The 25,629-nt window shown below is 42.0% G+C and overlaps 1 protein-coding gene across 4 annotated transcripts in view; it reads right to left on the reverse strand.

Moving 5' to 3' along the window:
- Positions 1-3: 3 nt before the first annotated feature.
- Positions 4-25,629, reverse strand: part of PREPL (prolyl endopeptidase like) — a 36,518-nt gene continuing 10,892 nt past the window's right edge. For 3 of the 4 annotated variants that reach the window (XM_074989630.1, XM_074989626.1, XM_074989627.1), the window contains 10 exons: positions 18,145-18,361; positions 16,104-16,289; positions 14,333-14,527; positions 13,825-13,869; positions 13,430-13,605; positions 8,360-8,576; positions 6,945-7,094; positions 5,769-5,895; positions 4,615-4,697; positions 4-3,611 (listed from right to left, as the gene is read on the reverse strand). In XM_074989630.1, the coding sequence (XP_074845731.1) occupies positions 3,558-3,611; positions 4,615-4,697; positions 5,769-5,895; positions 6,945-7,094; positions 8,360-8,576; positions 13,430-13,605; positions 13,825-13,869; positions 14,333-14,527; positions 16,104-16,289; positions 18,145-18,361 (1,450 nt within the window). In that variant the 3' untranslated portion in view covers positions 4-3,557. The remainder of the gene's footprint in view (positions 3,612-4,614; positions 4,698-5,768; positions 5,896-6,944; positions 7,095-8,359; positions 8,577-13,429; positions 13,606-13,824; positions 13,870-14,332; positions 14,528-16,103; positions 16,290-18,144; positions 18,362-25,629) is intronic. The other variant, XM_074989629.1, reaches the window with a different exon arrangement.

A 25,629-nucleotide genomic window follows, 5' to 3' on the forward strand; every position in this document is an offset into this window, starting at 1 on the left:
TATGAACAGGCACCAGAAAGGATCAGGATCCTCCTAGGTAAAATCATACCTGGGGCTGGTCCATTCCAGATAAACATTTTTGCAACAGTCAAATAACAGCCATATGCTTCTGGGGCTCTGCCTAAGTGTAAAGCTTTTAGAATTTCCTACTTGAATGTTGTATCTGTGCATGGCCCCTGTTGTGGGCTTCAGCTGACTGCCACAACCGAAGCCCAACTCCGGTGTCAGTTTACAGTCAACAGTACTTGTGCAAGTTTGTGTAATGGGCACTGAATTGTCTGAAATAGTCAGAAGCAAATTAGTTGTCAGGTCAGTTTTAAAACAGTTCATTTAGAGCAAAGAGAAAATTAGGACAAATATGTAACAAGTGTCTTGTATCAGCTGGAAGAGCAATTTACTTGCTGAACATGTAATAATGACTAATCATGGAGGTCACAGCAATCGTGGATTCCAGGGGTTCAGGAGGAGGGATTGTGTGCCCCTACTTTGCAATGGGGCTGGCTGGAACAAGGACTCTGCAGCCCCAGCCCGCAGCATCAGGCAGCTGTGCCCAGGTCTGTGTGAGGAGTGTGCCCCCGATGGCTGAAACCCTCCTCCCCCCAGGAACCAGGGAGGCCTGTCAGTCCGCTCTCCCCATGGGACTCTATTTCTCCATCTACCTAACCTCCCCTGCCCTTCCCATTATTTTCAGTAAGGTCTCAAACTCTTTGAATTTTTGTTTGTCTGTGACATACTAAAATAACTGTGATAAAATTTTAGCCTGAGTCGTCATTCTTCTCTTAAAATTGGATTTGTAATGGATCTACACGACTCTAATTTTTTAGGTACATGTTTGCATTCATTCGTATTTTTTGTTTGCACAAGTAACAATTTACTAGATGCCAGACACACTAGTTCTCAATTCAGCAGGGGAGGAATTTATCACCTGGCATGGCTGGTGGAGGAGGTTGCTGCTTCTGGAGGCAACCTCCCCAGCTTGTGGCAACGCCCATACTCCCTCCTTGTTCCTCCAGGCGCCACTCCCTCCCCATTGTCTCCATCTGCTTTTTCTCCTCATTGCTCACCCCCCTTTCAGCAATATCCCCAAAGCCAAATGTAGCAAATGGCATTTGGGAAGAAACAAAACCTCTTATAAAATTTCTTTCTAAAGAAAATGGAGTATGTTTCCCACTGCATGGCCTGATTGTCAAGACTGGACTTGAACAAGGTACTCACTTAAAAGCACTAAATTTGGGAATAAAAAAGTCACTTTTTTTCATATATCCTGTATTTGTCAGACACTTCTTTGCAAAACCTCTGTAGTAAGGGCAAGACAGCTGGGTTGCTGAATACTGCATTACATATAGTGGAACATAGGATGCAGCTCTTCTCTGTTTTAAATTTTCTTTATCAGTATTTCTAAGCTGATATATTTTAAATGGACTCTTAAGCTTTTATAAAGTAGTAATTTCAGATTAGTAAACACTTAATGCATTGAAACAGTATTTTAAATTAGTCAAAGCACTTTAGTATATTTGTAGCAGAGTTCATTACTTTTTAAAAAAGGAACAAAATTTATTTTGTGTGATTGCCATAACTATAGACATATTTATAAAATTTCACCATATATTTAAAATGTTTCCAAAGATGAATAGTAACAGAGACAGCTGTGCTAGTCTATATACTAACAAAACAAGAAAGCACTCCAGTAGCACTTTAAAGACTAACAAAATAATTTACTGGGTGATGAGCTTTTGTGAGCTTTCCCAAAGAGAATGTGCCCATGATTCTGTGAATAACCTGGTTAGGTCCAGTGATGGTATCTCCAGAATAGATATGTGGACAAAGTTGGCAACGGGCCTTGTTGCAAAGAAAAGTTCCAGGAATCATGGGCACATTCTCATGTTCCTCAACTAACATCATAGATGCCATCACGTGCCAACAATGTCCAGATGCTTTGTATATTGGACAGACTTCAAACTCTTAGACAAAGAATTAATTGGCATAAAACAGGCATAAAAACACTCCTGATTCACAAACCTGTCAGCCAGCACTTTAATGGAGTGGGACATTCTGTTCATGACCTGAAAGTCTGCATTCTACTGAAGAGGAATTTTCACAACAGTTTGGAAAGAGAGGCTGCTGAACTCTTTTATATTCAAAATCGACACATTACCACGTGGTTTGAACCAGGATGGGAATTTTCTAGCTCATTATAGGGGCTCTTTTGCATACTTGGCATTATCTAATTTTTGACCTCCCCCCACCCCTCCCTCCTGCCCCTCTGCTCTGATTTGCTCACCTTGATAATATTTTCCTGATTTGTCAACCTTGACAAATTTTTTGTTCAGTGCCTAAAATATTGAGTCTGTTCAGGTATGGCTATGATCTGAAGAAGTGGGTCTGTCCTATGAAAGCTCATCACCCAATAAATTATGTTGTTAGTCTTTAAAGTGCTACTGGACTGCTTTTTTGTTTTCAACGATTTTAGGCATAATCAAGGATTTTATATCATATTAAGGTACTGATTTTGGTGGATGGTTCTCTTAAACTAGTTCATCAAATAGAAGTAAGGAAAGGGAAACATTCATCCAGCTATCCAGAAGAAGAGGAATATTGTCCCTTTAGGGGCTCTCTTCAACAGGGGGTGAAGGGAGAAAGATTATGGCACAGATGGACAGGAACACTTTAGAAGTAATAGTAATTAAAATGTGTATTTTAGATAAGGGTGATCTCATGAAGAATTTATGTAAAAAACTAAGTCTGAAGAGCCCATCATTTTAGGCTAAAGCTGAATACTCATTGTGCATTAAAAAAAATCTATGCAAGGATTGTTTAGAGAAGTAATTTTATAATCTTCAGGAACAAACAATATTTAAAGCAAATTTTAAACTAAGGTCCTGTGGGCTTATCACAGTGATGTGTACAACTATGTTTGTCAAAAAATTCAGAAAGTGACAGTCTATATCTCTGGGTTGGCAAGTGCCCTGTGAAGTGATGTCATTGTCAGATAATGGCTCTTTCACAGGTTCAGTGTGTGCTAACAGGTCTGGCAGACAGGAAGGCTTTTCACTTTTAAGGAGCAGAGAGGTAGCTGTGTTAGCCTATAAGGTGCCATGGGACTTCTTGTTGTTCTTGAAGATACAGACTAACAGATATTTTAGAGCATAAGCTTTCATGGGCAAAGATCCGCTTCATCAGATGCATGAGTTTCGCTTTTAAGTTATTGCAACCCATCTGGAGGAAGACTCAACAGCCTGCTAAGGGAGCCTGCAGGAACGGTCAGAATACAGTTGGGAAAAGGCTGAGCACTAAGACCCAGATAAGGCAATATGACCCCTTGCTGTCCATGCCACTTGGTATGCATATATAAGCCAGTAGCACACACAACTATACCTTTAGGAACCCCTGGTCTTGTTATGCATTGGATGCAGCAATCCACATCAAGGGATCTGTTACAGCTGACTCCTTTGGAGAACGAGGGCTTTTTACTCACTTTTTAATTTACAGTTAGGTGATATGGCTTTTTCAGACGTCTAAATCCTGAAATAATTGCGCCTGTTACATAAATCACTTCGTTATTCTTTCTCAAGTCCAAATTCTTTGTACAGAAAAGCAAGGTGGCACGCAACCTAAAACAATGGAAAATTTAGTTAAAAAAAACCAGACCTCTCATTCAAAAAAAATCTTTGGATTTCTGTCAAATGCCTTCCACCCTTTTTCTGACCCCCTGCTACATCATTAACCATGACAGCCAGTGGTGCCACTAAATAGCACACTGCCGCAATCTAACTGGAGGTGTAAATGAAGATTTTCTTGCTCAATTTTCATTTAAAAAAAAAAGCAGGCATTGGGAGCTGAAAAAGCTTCCCAACCAAAAAATGTGTTTGAGTACAGGACAGCAGTAATGGTTTACTTTCAGATTTATTTTGCTTAAACCAGAACGCTACCTGCAGAAAGTTTAAATCTAGAATTTCAGAAGGATAAATTGAAGACTCACTATAAACCAAACTTGCCAAATTTAAAGTTGCAGAAGTACATTGGTTATTTTTACAACCAAGAATGCTGATGAGAGCAAGAGAATGGTTTAATCACAACATTTTAATCTTTGGTGTAAAACATTCACTATTACTGTGCCAATACTCTACACTACTTAGAGCTGTTCATCCAAAGGCATTAAAGCACTTTACAAAGTTCAGACCACTCATAATCAGTACTGTAATTAATTAACCCCATTTAAAACATGGGTAAACTGAGGCACAATGAGGTTAAGTGACTTATCTATGGTCATACACAGGTTATGATCACACTAGCAAGTTTTGTTGTCAAAACTCAGCATCTACACACAAAATGCATTTTGTTGACAGCAGATCAAAAGCTCAAGCTACTTTTATGTGTAGACACAATCTGTCGACAACTTTTGTCAGAACATCTCTTCCGACATCAACTTCTGCAGACAGATTGCTGTAGTGTGAACCATAAACACAGTGAACCAAGAACACAGCTGAGAATCTTAACTTCCAGGCCTATCCAAGTCAACCTGTGGCTCTCATTTGTTAGCTCCAATGTTCATATACATGCCATTATAGAAATGTCTTGTCCCAGCTATAAAAGCGTAGAATAGAAGAATTGTACCTCATTTAATGAATCCTCCCACAATGGAGCACAATGACTGCCTCCTGCCTGAACATTTAAAATGATATTAGGTATCAGGTTTCCTGAAACAAAAAGATTTAATGTCCATCGCTGTTAAAGAAATGTGGAGCTGTGCATTTTGTGCAGAGATGGATGCCATTACCTCTATTGTGGACAAGTTGTTTGTGTAGTTCCATGCCCACAAGCAAAAAATTTGAAAAAAGAAAGTGGGGAGGGGATGGGAATTGTATGACTTTGAACCACATGTTATGGATTAGTGTAGGAACTATTAGCATTAAATGGTTCCTGATGTCCACATATGCCAGGAAGTGTGTATACACCACTGTCCCTGATTCTTTTCAGGAAGATGGATTTTTTTCGTTTTGATCAGGGCAGTAGCAGATGCCATCCTGATTTATATTCCCTCCAGCTAGACTCCCAGATGAGGGGAATGCTAATTCAAGAGCTAAAACTGTGAAGGAGGGGCTCTTCCCCTCGTTAGCACAGATTAGTTGGATTCTGTTGTACTAAAATGATTTTAGCATCTGTTACAGAGAAAAGGTCTTGGCTGGTGATTACTTCAGTAATACACAGCTTCTGTGTCTTAACAGTCATGGCATTGTATCTCTGGAAGAAGCATGAGTACATCTTCAGAATGAACAGGAAATAGGTTTGTGCAGACTCTGAAAAATAAAGGACTTTAAAATTCACAGCAATAGAATGACAGATTAATTGGATTATTACTTAACTTTTTGGACACGAACTGCTGAGTACACCTTCTAAGATCCTAGGGAGTGCCTGTTGTAAGATTTAACTACATCTATCATTACCAGTGGGCAGTTTAACCCATACAGTAAATATGGGTAGAGTATTACTCGAGGTTGTAGGCATCCTGAATTATTTCCAACCTTTAGGTGTATTGTGCTTTATAGAGTACACACATGCACACTGCAACAAATTATCTAGGGAGGCTGCAGAATCTCTGTCATTAGAGGGTTTTTAAGAACATTCCTGGTAGGAATAGTGTAGCACCTGATTCAGTGCAGAACTAGATGGTGCACTGAGAGGTCCTTTCCAGTCTTGCACATTTTATGGTTGATAACTAGAATATGACTTTTATTTAACAATGTATATATATGGTAGTTCCACATTACCTTTCTTATGTATGCTTCTAGAGGGATCCCTTACGGCCTTTCTCAGTTTATGAACATATCTTAATAATCCAGTCAGTGGTATTCGTTGATCATTTTCATATGCTGTGATGAAAATAGAAGGGTAAACCTAAAAGACATGAGGAAAATAAAACATTTGCATTTCCTAAATTATGAATAACCAGAAAAGGTCCACTTTTTGAATCCCTACACTTCTGTAATATTTGAAGGTTTGCTACATTTGACAATGGAGAAAAGATGCCATCTATACATTTAACATTGTAACCTGTTTCTTTTTATAAAGCCCTTTATTATCATCCCTGTAATTTTAACCTGATAATTGGTTTAGTCTGAAAACTGCCAGGCTTTGCTGTCATGAAGTGATAACCAAAGCACTCTGCTCGTTCTTTTCCCCTCCCAACAAAGGCCCTCTGCTACACTACCCTTCGGACTGCCCTTACCCTGTAGGAGTGATCAAAAGGAAATTGTCACTTATCTTAAAAATAAAAAAATCTTTGTTACAATTACACTTATTTCTAGCTGTGGTCTTAATTTACTGATAAAAAAGGAGACATTAGTAACTTTGCAACGTATTCAAAGTAGTGAGAGTTCACATATCCAGAAGATGATCATTAGGCATGTTATACTGCATTAGTAAGCAGTCACAGTTCAGAGAAAATGAATCAGCCATTCAGAAATGGAAACACTTATTTGTACCATGTGTTTATTGACATAATTCCTGTTCCACAGCAACAATGCCCTAGTCTGGCAGCAAAATTGTTTAAAATCCTTACAAGGGAAGAAATATTTTCCATGTTGTGGTGTAATGGGAATAATCTAATACTTTATAGTATGTCAGGAACAAATAGTTTTTGAGATTTATTAATGGTCTAATGCAGATGTTTAATCAATGTCAATAGCCATTTATGACCTTGCACACGACACAGCATTGCATATCATTCCTGAAATAACTAGCCAAAGATGTTCAATCAGGATTTAAATTTTAAGAACACAAAGTGCAAAAACTTGGACTGTTTTAATAAGACCTATGTTTCCAAAGCCCTAAAGAATAAGTTAAGAAAATCTGTGTTTTCATAATTAAATGTTTATTTCTTAATACAGTGTATAGTGCACACAGAATAAAGAAAAAGGCAGAATGGTTTCATTACTCCTTAGTACCTGTGGCTTAATATTATGATAAGGACAATAACTTTTAATATATTCCATATACTTTTCATTGGTTAATGGATTTCCCCATTCTTCCTGTTCTTCAATAGTCAGTGGGAGATTGGTGTCCAACATAGTATTGAGAACATCTAGGAAAGGGGCCTAAAACAACAACAAAAAAAAGATTTAAGATACAGTTTAAGGAGTGGACAATGAACAGTGTACCCTCTAATTTTTTCCATCCATAAACGTAAGAATGGCCATACTGGGACAGACCAAAGTTCCATCTAGATCAGTATCCTATATGCCCACAGCAGCCAATGCCAGGTGCCCAGAGGGAGTGAATCAAAGAGATGACAATTTCTCTCCTGCCATCCATCTCCAGCTTCTCACAAACAGAGGCTAGGCACACCATTCCTTAACCATCTGAACTACTAGTCATTAACGGACCTAACTTTAGCTCTTTTATAAACCCTGTGATAGTCCTAGCCTTGATAGCCTCCCCTGGCAAGGAGTTCGACATTGTGACTCTGTAATGTGTGACGAAGAATTCCCTTTTGTCTGATTTAAACCTGCTACCCATTAATTTCATCTGATGTCCTCTAATTCTTATATTATGGGAACAAGTCAATAATTTTTCCTTGTTACTTTTGTCCACACCACTCACAATTGTATAGACCTCTATCATATCCCCTCCCTTAGTCTCCTCTTTTCAAAGCTAGAAAGTCCTAGTTTCTTTAATCTCTCTTCCTAAGGGACCCGTTCCAAACCTCTATTCATTTTAGTTGCCCTTTTCTGAACCTACTGGAATACATTTTGTTATGCACACCAAAGCATGTGGGGATAGCCTCTACCACTAGACAGACATAATGCCAGCTGTAGGCATTCTGCTAATCAGGTGGGTGGCACCCAAATTTTTCATGTGTGGCTGGCCAAGCATTCACCTTACAGGGAATGCTGACAGTGGACTTCGAACATAAAACCCAATCCACTCTACTAGAAACTGTTAAATATTTGTGAAGGCCCATATTTATGGTCTGACCCAAAGTTAATGGAAAGACTCTTTTTTATGTGAGCTTCTTTCCTGGGTTAGCATCAGAAAAAGGTTTTCCCTATAATTATTTTGTGGTGCATACAGTGGTAATGTGTACACAATACCCCTTGAGTCCATCTCCACTGAAATCCTTAGCCACGCTTCCATCTCCTCTCACCTTCAATGTGACAACTCTTTTCTGTGGTCTTCCATAGCCTCAACTCTTCAGGGTCAAAATGCATCTCTGATCCCACATATAATGAAATGACTACATTACCCCCACCCTTGAACAATCAGTCACCGAGCAAGAAATTATTTCTCTTTTAATTTCAGAATTAGTCAATAAACAACACAGTTTAACTTCCTATTCTCTTAGAAAGCTAACTCATCTCACCTGTAAAACCAGGGCTCTGATGAGGTCAGGATCAGCATTGCACAGAGCTCCGGCAAGAATTCCTCCTGCACTGCTACCTGTCAGTGCTGTGTACTTTGGTTGAGAAAATCCTAATTCATGCAAGAGCATTATACAAGCCTTAAGATCATGCAGCCCTTTGTGTTTATTATACATACATCCATCTCTGTGCCAGCTCAGGCCTAACTCTCCTCCACCCCTGAAATTTAAAACAAATCAAGTCACACAATGTCTCACAGATGGTTTCAAATATTAACAAATAATTATGTTATCAGAGTTTTGCATCCGAGGGCTGGAAGAGACCTCAGGAGGTCATAGAGTCCGGTCCCCTGCCCAGAGCAGGACCAACCCTAACTAAATTATCCAAGCCAAACTTTTGTCAAGGTGGGATTTAAAGCCTCTAAAGAGGGATGGAGATTCCCCCACCTTTCTAGGTAATGCATTCCAGCATTTTACTATCCTCTTAGTCAAATAGTTTTTCCTAATATCTAACTTAGACCTCCCGTTCTGTAACTTGAGACCACTGCTCCTTGTTCTGCCATCTGTCACTACTGAACACAGCCTCTCTCCATCTTCTTTAGAACCCCACGTCAGGAGATTGAAGGCTGCTATCAAATCACCTTTCATGCTCCTCTTCTGCAAACTGAGTAAGCCCAAATCCTTTAGCCTCTCCTCATAGCATAACAGCCTATATCTACGCTCCAGAGTAATTTTGAAAGGCATCTTCCGAAAGATCACCATTCAGAAGCACGTATCTACACACAAAGCAGATCGAGATCATGAACTGCTGTTTCCGAAGACTAGACTGGCCTTTTGAAAGAGTCCACACAGCTGCAGGTGCTCTTTTGAAAAGAATGGGCCAGGAAACACTGCAGATGGGGTTGCCTGGTTGACAAGCCCTTCCCAGGGCCACAGCCAGCAGCTCCCTTAAAGGGCCCCTCCCAAGCACCCTCATCTTGCACACACTGAAGGTTGCTTTGCAACACACAGCACTGCAGACCTCGAGCACGCAGAGGAGCCACTGCAGAGACCCCTGTGGATCCCCAGCAGCTCCTTAGATGGGGAGGTCCTCGAGGCCGTGGTCAGTGTGCTGGCCGCATGGCTTGTGCTCATTCTCCAGTGGCTGTGGGGAGGCTAGTTGCTCTCCTGCAGGCTGCCTCTGTGAGGCAACACGCATACCCGCCCCCCTACCCCTGGGTGATCAGGCACCTGTAGGGCTATCTCACCAGCACCGAGTGGTGGGAACAGCTCGTGCTGGGGGAGTGGGAGGATGACCACATGGACATTTCTGGAGCTATGTCATTGGCTCATCCCAGCCCTCCAGCACCAGGACACCTGGATGTGGCCTGTGCTACCTCTGCAGAAGAGGGTAGCCATTGTCACCTGGAAGCTGGCCACCCCAGACCGCCACCAGTCACTCAGCCACCAGTTTGGGTTGGGCGAAGCCACTGTCAGGACAGTCCTCATGGAGGTAAGCCATGCTCGGGTCACACACCCACCATGGAGAGGGGGAAGGGGGCTCCTGGGCAAGAGGGGCCCTGGAGAGGACTGGGCATGGGGGACCCTCAAGGGGACTGAGGGGGCGGGGAGGGGTGGGGTGTGGAGCACCCAGCCATGCATTCACAGGTGTGTTTGCCCTCCACCCCATACAGGTTGTCAGGGCGATAAACACCATCCTTTGCTGGACTGTGCAGTGGGAACCTCAACATCACTCTCATGGAGCTGGGCTTCCCCAGCTGTTTCAGGCTGCTGGATGGGACCCATATTGCCATCTGGGCCCCAGATCGCCATCTGGGCCCCAGATCACAGCATGCGTGATTTTATCAGCTGCAAGGGTTACTACTCTGTGGTGCTCCAGGCCCTCATAGATGCCAAAGGATGGTTCATTGACATCTGTGTGGGCTGGTTGGGCTGGGCCCATGACGTCCAGCTGTTTCGAAATTCCTGGCGCAGGCACAGGATGAAGCAGAGGACCTACATGCCCTCACTGGAGCTAGCGATAGGAGACATGACTATACTCCCTGCATCATGCTGCTACTCCCTGTACCTGTAGCTCACGTGGCCCTATGCAGGGGACACAGACCCAACCCAGGACCTTTTTAATGCTCAGCTGAACCAGGCCTGCAACACAGTGGAGCAGGCGTGTTTGGATGCCTGAAGAGGTGCTTTTACTGCCTCTCGACACAGCTGGCGGTCAGCCTCCGCAATGTGCCTGCCATGGTGGGGGCGTGCTGTGCTCTCCACAATACTGTGGATAGAAAGCACAAGCACAAGCTGTTCGTGCAGGAGTGGGCTGCAGAGGCCTGTCCTGGATATGAGCAGCTGGCTGCTGCCTGGTGCACAAGGATGGGGCATCTGGAATGCCCGGTACCTACTTTGCAGTCCCTCCAGGAACTCAGGGGAGGCCCAGGTGAAGGGGGACTGGCTAGCTGACCCAGAGGGGATGGTGATGAGTGTCCTATCACTGGAGCCCTCCTCATTGCTTGCTGGCTCAGCATCCTGCTCCTTCTGCTGGGGGATACTAGCATCTGAGGGTCCTGGCAGGTCCTCCGGCTCCATCTTGGGCTCTGGCTCTGTTCCAGTGGTCTCCAGCAAAACAACTGGTGGGGCTGCCTCCTTAACCCTGAGGAGGCAGTTCAGCTCCTCAAAGTAGGGGCATTGGCGGGTGCTGCCCCCGAGCGGCTGGCTACATCCTGGGTGCATCAGTAGCCCTTCTGCAATTCTTTTACTTTGGACCATGCTTGGTCCGGTGTGTGTCTGGGGTGCCCCCAGGAAGTCAGGTCAGTTGAGAAGTAGATGAATGCCGCAACATTTTGGCAACAGCCAGCTGTGTGGAGGAGGACCTCCTCGTCCCCCACAGTCTGCAGAGGTTCTTCAGCTCAGCCTTGGTCCACGATGGGGCTTTTGGGGGCCCTGGGTGGGCTCCTGGGTGCCCTCAGATTGCTTGGAAGGAACAGGGCTCCTGGCTGCTGGCCATGAGGGGTTCAGGTGCCTCAGGTGGCTGCAGGGAAGGCTCAGCTTCCTGCCACGGGATTTCTGGATCCCTGTGTCTTTAAATGCAGCTGGATGCAGAGACCACAGAGCCCCACTTGTGCTCGCAGGCATGTCTCTATGTTCCAGCTGGCTAGAACCATGAAGGACTGCTCTTTTGAAAGAGCAGCTTGTGGAGCGTCTACATGTGTTTCCTTTAAAAAGAGTTTTAAAAGGGCATGCTTCCTGCAATGGGAACGGAAGAGCGATTTCGAAAGGTGGGCCACATTGTTTCAAAAGGAATTTCAAAAGAACGCAATGTGTGTAGATGATCTGTGGGATATTTCAAGAGGCCTTTCTTTTGAAAATTATTTTGAAAGGTCTTGCTCATGCAGATGTGGCCACCCTGTTTTACTATCCACAAGTAACCCTCCCTTCCTTTTTATCTAGCTACGTGCAACCACCTACTCACGCTTTTATGGTAGAAATATGAGGGGGAAAAGACCCCATGAATTTTAATGAAACTCTAAATAAATAAACAGACCCACCACATTAACATGTGTGCACTGTCTCTATAACTACACTGGCCCCCCTAGTCTTAGAGTGAATACTCCATAAGGTCATCACAGATAGACCACTGGGGAAGGTCTGGATAAGCTGTCACAGTTGGTCATTACTATAAATCGCTAAAGTAGATAATATAATTTTAAGATTATTTATATATACCTCGGTGTAACTATTCCATTAAAGGTTTCACCTTTCTTTCAATCTGAGTTAGGACACTGGACTAGTCAGTTTCACTTTCTGGCTCTCATACATTTGCACAGTGCTACAATGTATGGGTTGCAAACAATTCAAGGAAAAGTTCAATTCTATCTTTTAAAAATAATACTTTTATTAGTTTTTTTGTTAATTGTATGAAAAAAGTCATGGAAATATTTTTCACAAGCCAGTAATTTGGATCTAAATTACCTACCAGCACCCTTTAATTCAGAACAAAATCTCAACTGATTAAATTGCCAGATTTTTTTCATGTATGTTATCACTGCAAACCAAGATAGACTGAGCTAACAGATGCTAGGATCCTGTCCTCAAGAGCAATAAATAATATTTCATCTAATTTAAGTAACAATTTTTTCCTATTAAACAACATAACTGATAAATAATGTCAAAACAAAAAAGCAGTCCCGTAGCACTTTAAAAACTAAAAAAATAACTTATTAGGTGATGGGCTTTCGTGGGACAGACCCACTTCTTCAGACCATAGCTATACCAGAACAGACTCAATATTTAAGGCACAGACAACCACAAATAGTAATCAAGGCAGACAAATCAGAAAAACAGTATCAAGGTGAGCAAATCAGAGAGTTAATGTGTCGGATTTGAATATAAAAGAGAGTTCAGAAGCCTCTCTTTCCAAAGTGTTGTGAAAATTCCTCTTCAGTAAGACGCAAACTTTCAGGTCATTAACAGAATGGCCCACTCCATTCAAGTGGTGACTGACCGGTTTGTGGATCAGGAGTGTTTTTGTGTCTGTTCTATGCCCATTAATTCTTTGTCTAAAATAGGTTGAAGATGGGCATAAAACTGACATAAAAACACTCCTGATCCACAAACCAGTCAGTCACCTCTTTAATGCAGTAAGGCTACTGGCCTGAGAAAAAGAGGGTAATGGTAAATTTTTACGTGAATAGCAGAAATTCTGCTTTTTGAGTAAGAACAAAATGTGACTTTTACAGAAAATGATATTTATTAGAAAAGCCTGAGATACTGTAAGTACTAAGATGAAAAATCAAATACAAACATCCTACAGATAATTAGACACATTCAAGCACTGTGCATGGACTGAGTGAATTTAACCTTAATTGTTTTAGGGTGCTCGAGTTGTGACAGAATCAAGTAATTACCAAAAAGGATACCTATAATTTTGCAGGGAGATAGAAATATGATGATACAGGAATGGATACCATACAAAATTGCAAAATGAGAAGGTTTTTCATAGCTGTCCAAATGAGTCTCTAAAATAGTGACCATGTGCCATACATACAAAAAACTTCATAACATTATATACTTATAACTTACCTAACATGGCAATATGCTAATATCCAATCATCTTCAATTAGCATCAGCTTCTCAGTTTTAAAGCTCATGTTCAAATCTATGCCATAAGCTCCATATACATGAACCAGAAGTGGTCTCCTACGTAGCTCTTTAGAATTTGTGTTATAAAAAACGGTAATTGGCACCAAAATTTCATCCTGGAAATGAAGGAGTATTTTACATTAAAGGATGTTTCAGAGTTCACAGTGACACATAGCAATGAAAACGCAAATTATTTATTTTAAATGTGTTTTTTTGATTACAGTAATTTTTTCCCCACTTAGACTATACAAAGCACTCTTGAAAAATAAAGTGAGAGATTGAACCTCTGCTGGGCTCGTTTACTGATGCAGAGTATAAAAATTTAAGTGCAATACCTGAGGTATTTTTAAAGCACCAAAATATCCAGCTCTTCCCTCCTCCTGTAACACAATTAATGTATTATGAACTGAATGGTTTAGCACTTATTGTAACAGCAAACTTGTTATTAACTTAACATCTCAGATCTTTTAAACTTCAAAGGTTGTTAATTTTTTTCACTTCTTGACTGATGTATGCTGTACATCACTTGGCACTTTTCCTTTTGTCATCCAGGACATGCTCTAATAGACCAACTAGCAAGGGGATAAAAGGCCATAATACTAATACGCTTGTGTTGTGTCATGTTCAGCTACACCCTCTTGATGATAACATACCAGCTCCAAGATACACCATATCTGGGAAAAAATATTAACATGCTGTTTTCCTGATCTTTTTTCTGTAGCATGGGAGAAAACACCCACAGTTCTAGTAAATATGGCACTAGTATGGTATTTAATCCCTACTCCCTTCCACAGACACTTTTTTCAGATTGTGTGTGGGAAGGGAAATGGATGAAAGTCTTACCTTGCTTTTAGCTTTTAATCGTAAAGTGTGGCAATTAATTGTAATTGGTGCCGCCTCCTCAGCCAGATGATTTTCCACCAAAGAATATGCAAAACGTTTAGGGGGTTGTACTGGAGAGGTGAGCTGAAAATAGCAAGTGCTGGCATTGTACTCAGGATGGGGTTCTGATTCAAACCCACAGGCCCATGCAGGTAACTGAGAAAATGAAGATTGATAATAATTCCAAAGACTTAAAGTACAACCTTTTACTGCTTTTATAAACATGTTCATTGCCTCGTCTCATATGAAAAGATCTGGACATAATCCTGAATTATCTGTTTGTATTTAACACAAGCTCCATTTCTTATAAATTAAAATGTTTGATGAAACAGTGTCAGGAAGGAGAAGAATTTAGCTAATCTGTTCTACAGCCACCTAATGAAGTTTAAATGAAGATTTTAAATGGAACATAAAGCTGAATTCTGAAGTTTTTCATAGAGAAGACAAAATAAATACAGCCATATTCAAAGTACCACTTAAAAATGGGAATAACATATTAATTGTATCTTTTTAAAATCTTGCTAAAATAGTCCCCCTTTAGGGATTACTTGGTATGCTATTACATTATTTTAACCATTTTCCTTATCCTATTTCCCCTTTGATGTACCATGTCTTGTTCAACTTGTAATACAGCCAAGTCAATGTCAGTTATTACTCCACATCATAAGTTGGCTCAGTAGTACTCAGCCACTTAAAACCCCTGCCTCTAACTTTGTTCGCAGTGATAGCCACTGTGAAGAACAAACCCTTTTCTTGGCACATCTACACTCAGAAATTCACCACTATTATGTTTAAGATTTTCAACTCAACTAAAAGTGAAAGGAATCAAGAGTCATTCTTTGGAAGCAGCAGGCTCCTGTGTCAAGCCCTCTGCTAGACCACCACTTACTTTCTTAAAGGAGGTCTGGTTAGCAGATTGATAGAGGCTTCAGAAATTGTGCCACTTTAAAAGTCAAAGTTTTACACAGAAATTACAGTCCCTTCTCTGAACAATTGGTTCAATTTAACATGATAATTTTTAAAACGCAACAGTCTCAGCAACTGTGCTGGAAGTGTACTATATTTACCTATAGGAACACCAGTAGGAAGGGAGTTTGTGGAATACAACATTAGTAACTTATTGCAACAAGGCTAACAATTCTCCAGGAGCTTTGACTTTTAAAATATATACAAAACCAAACTGAAACCATTTGGCTGAATTGTTTGTCTGTAGAAATTAAAGTATTTTTATGAGCTCAATTTTTTTTCCTTTCAGTTTTTAAGTCATAATGAAAATGTGGCATCTAACAACTAGGAAAAAGAGGAAGTATTTGTTTGTATCAATTGTACTGCAACAAACATAATTCTTCAACAATACTTACAATGGGGTGCGTCAGCATTACACACTGGTCTTTTGCATGCCCTTTCAGTATAATCTGAATTTGATGATATAGCTTGGTCCTCTCAGTAGGCCAGATTATGATATCCTAAATTACGCTGCATAGTACCTCACAGTACCAGAAGGTCCAATGAAGTCAGTGAGACTACTTCTTAACCTGTGTCAGGAGCTTAGAAACTGGCCTTATTCTAACAGGCCTGACTGCAATAAGGGATCACAGACAACACAACGTACACTGTCACTATTATAGTACAGTACTCAAAGCTACTCTGCTGTTCATATTTATATAAAAGCCAAATGTAAGTATCTCCATGTAATAAACCAACTATTTTAAAAATAAAATGTAAACTATACCTTCATAGATTGAACTGAATGAGAAACAAGAGAAATCACATTTAAATAAAGATGACCGTAGTGTTTCAAAAATATCACACAGTGATCTCTGAACATCTCTAGGTCAATTAGCTTAGTGTTTTCTTTTAAGGTGTAAACCAACTGCCAGTTCTCCATACCATAGAAACCAACTGGAGTCTTCATCAACTATAACATGAAAAAAACACACAAATGAAATTACAAGAGTTACAAAAATTATACACAGGTACATGGAAAATGTCATACTGAATGGTATTACGGTCTGCTATCAATCAGAGACCTGGTCAAAGCTGAGGGGCTTGCAAACTTCCTGTCCTTCAGTCTAAATGGAAGGAGCAATTAAAAGTCCCTTAATGTAGTGATTATAAATGGAGATAAAAGGATGCCACTGTCCAAGCATATAAGAGGTGGGAACTGCTGGATTTTCCTAAAACTGAGGGAAAAGCAGCTGCATGGATCTGTGTGTGTGTGTGTGTGTGTGTGTGTGTGTGGTGAGAGAGAGAGAGAGAGAGAGAGAAGCAGCAGTGAATGTGGCACTAAGAGGGAGCAAAGCGAAGCATGTTGGGTCACAGAACTTACAGAAAAGACAGTAGAACTTGCAAGCTAAGAAACTGCCTACTGCATTGAGGCATTCTATATATTTTTTTATAAACAGGATTGCACAAAAAATTGATTTGTATAATTAATTTTCCTACCAGGCAAAACAATTCAGTAAAGTCATAAAAACTGGCTAATTGCTTGGGCCAACGGGGCAACAGTATAAACACGGGTATCTATCTATGCCTTCAGTAATAGCTAGTAACCTATGCTTTAGAACCGCGGTGTTCAACACAATACAGTTTCTGTTCACCACATACAGTGAACTGGACACTTTGTGGGACAAGCGCATGGTGGCAGCAGCGAAGGTAGCTCCTCCTGCAGCTCCGGTGGCCCCGCACGGCTCACAGCATCGCCCCAGGTGCGGAAGGGGCTGCAGCTGCAGCACAGCTCAAATGGTGAGGCAGCTCATGCAGCTCCGGTGAGTGACCAGCAATTTGCGCTGGGGGAGGGATAAGTGCCTGGCTCTGGGGGCGGTGCCTGGCTCGGGGGGGTGGAGGGGGCTGTGGTGACTGTTGAATTTCTTTTGGACACGACCACTTCAGAAGATAACCAATTACCTTCAAAATAGATTTAAGCCCCTTGTGTGACTATTGAACATGCTTATTCAGTTTCTCTGACTAGCGTATATAAATGAAGAGTGCCATATATCACCCAGGCAGAATGTTGGCAAAGTTAGATGTCTATTCCAACTAAGGACACAACTTCCTGTTTATGTATTACAATCTACAAACAAAAACAACTGAGAAATTGAGCGGCACCATGTTTCTTTTAAGCTAAACCTTTCTGTATTTTCTGTGAGAGTCTAAACACCTCAGCAGGAAAGTCATTAAAAGGGATTAAGTGATGTCCATGAGGGCAACATATGCACTAAAGGACAGGAACAGAATTGGATGGTTACAAATTTCTAGTGCACATTGTAGAAATGTATGTTTGCAGAAGTAAGTTCAGTGCTGAGGAAATGTGATAAGACTGATGCCCTGCAGACCAGAACTCTTTTTTAATGTATCTAATACCAGCATGGGCAATGGCAGTACAAACTTCCTCACACTGATCAGCCAATGTGATTTGTCACTAAGCTGTGGGTGGTATTTTTCCAATAGACACCTCTTGTCAGCTAGAAATTGGACTGAACTACCCACAGATTTTAATATAGGCTAAACAACTATCAGAGGGTAATAATTTTCTATTGTTACCAGATGGGATGGTGTCAAACTAGAATTCCCAAATGTGAAAGGCTCCACATACTGTTAGCCCTTAGAGCCATGCAGTGCACTATATGTCTAGCTTTTTTTATAAAATTCCTCCAGTAATCTGTAAAACATAAATAAAATCAGCTCCTCTTATAAATAAAGTCCTATTTCCATGTGACTTATAGCAGGCAACTGAATGAATATTATGCTTTATTAGGTTGTCAGAAGATTACCTTGTATTCTGCAGGCTCTCCATAAGTAGTAAGAATGTATAATTCATCATTTCTGTGCTCAACATGATAAATTACCCCTTTAGTTCGCTGTTGTACAAGAATAGGTGAATTAAAAGGCTGGCTACAGTCAACTAACCAAACTTCAGAGGTAGTCTTGCTGTTACTGTTGATAGCGAGAAAACGTCTGTCTTTTGTGCAATATATATCCACAAAAAATCTGCAAGAAAAAAAAATGCAGTTAAGCTCACTGAGTCCTTATAAAAAAAATCTCACTTCTGTCAGAATCAAGAAATCAAACTAAGTCGACGAAGCATATCTGGCATCTTGAGAGGACATTACTCTGTGATGGTGATTCACATTTTCAATCGGTTCAGAAAGACGGGGGCAGTATTTGGAATGATAGGGGAGACTTTTGGTTGGAATACTACAATAACCTTAGTTATACCCACTTCAGCATTGATGTTAGTAACTGTGCGAAGAGGGAAAAGGCTCCATGAGGGACAGCTCGGTAGTTTGAGAACTGGCCTTGTAAACCCAGGGTTATGAGTTAGGAGGCCATTTAGGGGTTGAGGCAAATAGTTTAAAAACAAAAATCTGTCAGGGAGGGTGCTAGGTCCTGCCAAGAGGGCAGGGGACAGGTAGGGTGGTTGTATTACCTGTGTATCTAGTATTAATGATATTACTGAAATACTGTGTCCACATCAAAAAAGGAGGTTAAAAATTGGAAAGAATACAGAAAAGAGCTATAGCAACTTGAGGTCTGCAAAACATGCCTTATTGTGACAGACATATAAAACTCAATGTATTCAGTTATCCAAGAGAAGATTAAGAGATGAATGAATAACTATCTACCACTACCTACGAAAAAAAGATTTCTGATGGTAGATGTCTCTATTTTAGCAGCTAAAAGCATAATGAGAGCCACTGGTTACAAGCTGAAATCATACAAATTCAAACTAGAAGTAAATTGCAATTTGTTAACAGTACAAATATTTAACTTTAACTAGATAATCACAATGGTCCTTTCTCTGGTCTCAAAATATACAGACAGGAATTAGCAAACTCTTCAAAGAGCATTTTCAGGGCTTTAACTCTTTTTTTACTATGATGGTGGTAGTCTTTCCCACACTACCTATGGATGTTCCAGAATTAACTACTTGTTTGCCTCTTCTCTAGGTCCAAAATGCCCTGCTCCACATCTTTTCCTTGCCACCTTTGTGGTGCTGTTACAGCTTACAGACTTCGCAGAAAATAAGCCCTCTGCTTACCGATTGCTTACCAACTGAGCAATAGGGCACCACTGCTTTCGGTCAGCCAGAATTCCACGGACGGCAGGCTGTGAAGTGTGCCATTCCTTTTGCAAAAGCTTAAGGACCTGATATTACTTCATTATTATCATCATCATTATTAATCAGAGCTAGAGATCTTCAGCTTCTTAGAAATGTTATACAGAACAAGCTTTATCTGGCACTCCTAGAGAACTGGGGTTGCAAGATCATCAAATGTGCTGGTTACTAGAGTGGGGCCTCTGGGCCACCAGACCCGCTACCACTGGCCCTGGCTGGCCAGGCAAACAGCAGGCAGTCCTGCACCACCAGCTCTGGCTGGGCAGCTGGCAGTCAGCCCTATTGTGCTGGTCCCCCGCCACCAGCCCCATCAGGGCTGCCAGCCCAACTCTGCTGCCCTTGTGTCAGATCACATGGCTTTTCCCATGCTTCAACTCTCAAGAGGTCACCTGTTCATCTACATCTAGTTGATGTATAATAGTAACAAAGGAAAATTCTTCATACTTCATTCTCACACAAAGGTTCAGTTATGTACTGCACTGAATTATGAGCCTTTACATGGAGCTTGCTGTTTGACTTATAGTAATGACTGTGACTTTCAGAACTGTGTCAACAATGTCTCTGCAGGGGAGTGTCTGGCCACTGCAACTTGTTCCACTTGATTCTGCCACCTGCTTTATAGTTTTATACAACTGGATGAATAAAGCACAGTTGGAAAAAGGATCTCAGTTATTTCATCGCAGTTGTATAGTTTTAGCCATTCTCCCATTAAAAAACTATTTTACTGAGAATGAAATTCAGTAAGACAAAAATACCAGCATTCTTAAAATGTTATGCATGAAGTCAGAATCCTCAGAGAGACTAGACCATGAACTAGGGCTTGAGAACTAGTTCTGCAGTCAATCCAGCAATGATCTGTGTTCCTTCCTAAACCACTGCTACCAGAAAGGTGATTGAATACCCTTTCAGTAAACCACAGTTTGTCACTGGGAACACAACAGCTTCACTCACCAACTACTGTGATACAACAGAACCAGAGAGTGGTAGAGGGAAGCCCTAAAATGATTAAGGCATTATTCCCTGTGGACCAGGGAAAGGTTCATCATCATCACTCCCATAACCACATTGTTCACTGAGGCACCATCACTGACAAACATCATTGCTTGAGTCTCAACTAAGTGCATGTTTGTCCTCTCTCATTTTTTCAATCCATCATTTCATTAATCATCACTCTGTCAAAGACAGGCAACCTGCAACTGTGCTAAAATTACAGGACCATAAGCTTAGTTAGCTATCCTAGCAAAGTGATGCTGAAAGTCATATTGAACAGACTGAAGCCACAGGAGTAGCATACCATCACTGAAGGACAGTTGGCTTTCCTGCTGGAAGAAGTACAACAGATTTTCAATCTTTGTGTTCTATGTGAGAGGTACTTAAAACACTAGTGGGACCTCTACCACACCTTCGTTGACTTTAAGAAGGCATGCAGCACGAAGCTCTCTGGGCAACCATGAAGAAATACAATGTTGTTCATAAGGCCCATGCTGCAATTCTCTTCAATGGCACAATAAGAGAGTAGTTTTGCACCACTGTTGGAGCCTGGCAAGTCTGTTTCCTTTTGCCTACACTTTTCAACACCTACTGAGAGCATGTCACGACTGATGCCTGGAAGATCAGCTATGCACAGTTAGCAAAGGGAGGCCAAATAGTCTCAATTCCTCAGTTTGCTGATGACCTCGACGGTCCAGCAGGTAGTGAAAATGAACTTGCCAATCTTGTGTAACAACTAGAGGACATTGCCTGAAACAAAGACTTGGAAATCAGTGTGGAGAAAACCAAGCTGATGGCCAGCGAACATGACAGGATTAGATCACATATCACTGTCAGTAGACAAGAACTGAACACAGTGAAACAGTTCAAACATTTGGGGGCAATCATCACAGATGAAGGATCTGTTTAGACTACTTTCCCTTCATCCTCTCCCCTGGCTTTTGTTATGCAGACAGAGAGCAAAAGACCAGAAGGCCAAAGTCCAGACAATGCAATGTTAATTGGGGTTAGATCCCTGCAAACGTTATTTCCATTTCTTTCTGACTACTTCCTGTTTGATCTCAGGTAGTAAAACTTGTAGCTATACCTTAATCAATCATTTTACTGAAATTTTACTAACCAATCCTAACCGTATCACTAGTCTCTAATCAATTATATCCCATCACTTTAATTGACTTACACCTAGCAAAATTAATTATACAGTGGACAGAAACAATTAAAGAACCAGAGACCATACAGATTAACAACAAAAAGAGTGGACCATAATGGGGGAAAAAAATTACAAGTGAGATCTTGGCAGACAGAGAGCTACATACTAAGCCTTCTTGAAACATTTCAGGATCTTTCCTTTATCTGGAGGTATTAGATTGGATTACTGCAGAGGTACTGTAATCCACTCCAGCAGGGAAAGGGTTATAAGCAGGCCAGAAGAAGTCTACCAAAACCTGGCCAATCAGAGCAAGGACCAGTCAGCCAATTAGGGACAGACTGGGAATTTTAAAAGCCTGCAGAGTGGAGAAGAGGTCACTCTCACCTTGACCAGCAAAGAAGAAGGAGCTGGATCCCAGTAAAGGAGTGAAACCCACTGCTTGGTCCAATACCAGGCCATTTTAAGTACTGTAACTTTCAGTCATAGCTGGTTTTAAGTTGTTTAACTTTCTGTAAGCTTTTAACAGTAGCTTAGTTTTCTAGATTTAGCTTTGTTCTATATAGTTATTTTGTTTTATGGGCTTTGTTTTGTAGCAGCTACTAGGTCTATGTTAAATATTATGTTACCATAATTCTTGTAAGAAATCCTGGCTGTTCCGTTTGGAAAATTTTTTTTCTGAAGTGAACTTTCCTTTCCATGAGCGAGAGGTGTGAAGGTGTGTGTGCATGTAACAAAATCAGTCCCGGAAGCCAGCCTGTTTGGACAACCAAGCTGCTAGCAGCATCTTGATGACCCAAGAATAATAGGAGCTGAGCCCTGCAAGAGAACGAGGCCCTATCAAGAGAAGGTCAAAGTCCCATGTGCCATTAGCTGATGATTCCTAGTCATACAGCATCCTGGGGCAACGGGACTGGACTGAAGCGTATAAAAGATGAGTGCAAAGCTATAGGAATGCTCTCTTTTTTTCCTGCTTTCTTCTTACATCATCACTCTGCAGGAGTGAGTCTTAGCTGGGGGAGGGGGATCAGGAGGAGGCCCTCGGCCCTGGCCCCCTTCCCTTCTCTCCAGGATGGATGGTCCTGACTACTCAAGAGTACTAAGCTGACAAAAGAGCAAGATGACAAGTGGGGATCATACAATCAGAAAACTGGCCTGGATTAATGAGTGTTGCCGGACACACTGGATCCACTATGCCTCAGCTTCCTCCACTGTCCCTGTGCAACTCTTCACCTGTGTGAGTTCATCTGTGTAAGGATGTGAGTGCAGGAGGAGATGTGGGTGTGTGCTTGAAAGCTACTTTCTCCTTTTCTTTGTTCTAATGGTGGCATTTCATAAAATACATATCAGTATAACCCTGGGGTGGACTCTCTAGTGTAAAAGTAAGGTAACAGGAACCAGAGCTCCTTGGAGAGAGCAGTGCTGGGCAGGCTGATGAGAGGCAGAAGCTCTAGCCTGATACCTCCCAGGCTGTGAGACTTGACACAAGGACCAAGAAGGTACAAAGATCATGGGGAAGTGGCTCAGGGAACGGCAGCAGTCAAGGGGAGAGAGGCAAGGCAGGAGATGGCTGCCACAAGAGGGCAGATCTAGCCCCCACCCTTCACATCTTGCTGTGCTGGAGTATGGCCTATACTGACTCTGCCTTCCCCCAACGCAAGGGGCTAGACTTTGGGGCTGCAGTTAGCCACAGTGACAGGTGTAAGGACTGAGGACTGCTGATCTTGGCTGGAAAGGAGTGGTGGGCACTGCTGGAGGGCAGTGTTCAGAAGAGGATGCTACAGTCCCAGGAGTGACACACATTTACAGAGCTGGTGGAGACAGTGGAGCAGAGTGAAACTGGGGGAGATGCTGTCCAGAAAGCAGTACTCTCCATGAACTGAGCTAATTCCCACTGTGACAAGCAGAAGGAGCCACAGCAAGTAGTTCACTCCATTATAACCAGCTTCTGCACAGCCTAGTATTACCTTTATTTCAGCATGGCTAGTTTTGAATGCAACGATGTGACTGAACTCTTCCCAACTTATTGATGTTCCTGATGCTTAAAGAATAAGGCCTTAGCTGAAGAACATAGCTTCAGACTGTCAGGGAGTGCAGGCCCATACACAGGCAGGCTGTGATTTTTCATTTTTTGTTGTTATACTCCTGTAAAGAGAAAAGTGATAATACACTTAAATTTTTAAAATTCTAAGCCTTTACAAGTTGGCATGAATATCCAAATTCTAAGGCTCCAGCCCTTTCTTTTTCTTTTGGGATCCTCCTATCCCTGGAAAAGCATAGGACTTATGGCACCACATTTCTTGATAGGTCCAGGCATCGAGATGGAATGTCTCAATGCTCTGTCCCACTGCCTCTTGGGTAGTACGGTGCCCTGCACTGTTTCTCCTACTGAAATACTACACTTTTTCCAATTAGTGTTCCAGGCTTCCCATTAGAGTGGGCCTGAAAAGATTGTGGCCTGGTTGCCTAATACAGAGGTGAGCAAACTTTTAACATCAGGCCCCACTTTTCATCCCTGGAGGACACGGGAAGGGATGCGGGGGGGAAGAGAGGAGGAGTGCTCGGGAAAGCGGGGGTGAGATGCTCAGAAAGTGGGTGTTGCCCGGCTCAAGAAGGTGCCCAGAAGGAGGAGGGGTGCTTGGGGTGGGGGGCCCAAGGAGGGACCCTTACCCAAGACAGGAACTTTCTGGCTGCCCTCACTGCTTGACTCAGGGCCTCTGTGCATTCTGATTGGCCCAGCAGCATGGGGCGCACTCCCTTGGTGACAGCTGCGTGGGAGAAAGCCGAGGGCTGGAGAGGCAGCAAGAGTCATGAGGGGAAGAAGCTGATCCTGCTGCACTCCCCTTACAAAATATTGTGCCCTCCACTTTGTGCATCCCTGGTCGAATACGCTGGTTGGGAGAGTTTACTACATTATACATAGGTGACAACTAGTGGCTGTGCTTTGTGTGTCTGTGCCCACCTCCCCTTTAACCACCACAGTGTACATTACACAAGCTTAGCATGCTTCACAATAAGCCAACATTTATAACGATCTACAGCAGCATCGAGCCCTGACCATTTTAATATAGTCCAACGTGCCAGCCACCACCAAAAACGCTGCTTCTCCTCCTTCAACAGGGTTAAGATCTCTAGACCTTTTTAGAGAATAGATTATAAACGTCTCCAGTTCTTGGCAGCTGCTTTAAGCTACCTTGGAAGGTTTTGTATGCTTTTGCTCATATCACAAGTCCATTGAATGTCCACAGAGAAATGAGGTATTGTCCAAACCTACTTAACCACATGATATGCAGTCAGGCAGCATGCACTGATTTGATTAATCACAGCAATGAGTTCCACAGATCCACGCATACACCACAGTCTCGATAGTAATGTGTACATGTATGTAACTTGGTCATGTGCTGGTATAATTGTGCTCTCTAGTAATGTGTATATTCCCAGCAAAACCCCCAATACACATCACCCCAATGTGCACCCCCCATTTTGCAACAGGCCATTGGTTTTGCTTTTCCATGGCCATTAGGAGGGACATGTTCAAACAATTTCTTTGGACAAGGCACAATATGGGGAAAGAGAAGAGGGAAATATTACTACATGGTAACTGGAGCACCTGGAGCCCACTTAAGGCCTTGCCAAGATTTAACCTTCTCTCCCTCACCTCCGTGCTCTAGACAGAGAGGGAAAGAGCTGATTAGAGTTTGGAGAAGTACTGCTGTTAACCAAGAGGACCAGACTACCAGGGAACGGGAAAAGCTGAAGGGGCTGGGACCTGGAGTAAGAGGTGGACCTGGGTCCCTTTCCACTCTCCCCTCCTTTCTCCTACTGTGGCACTATTGGTGCCCTTGATGCCCAAGAATAGGACAAGTGGTGGCACCCTGACTATCACACCAAGAAAAGACCAAGGCCCACCAGAGTAGTGTTGGACATTCTTTTTTAACGGATGCAAAACTAGGAAAAAACGCAGCCTGGTTTATACCAAGAATATCTTGACTTGAAAATCAT

This window comes from Carettochelys insculpta, chromosome 3 (genome assembly GCF_033958435.1).
Source record: "Carettochelys insculpta isolate YL-2023 chromosome 3, ASM3395843v1, whole genome shotgun sequence".
NCBI classification, from domain to species: Eukaryota; Metazoa; Chordata; order Testudines; family Carettochelyidae; genus Carettochelys; species Carettochelys insculpta.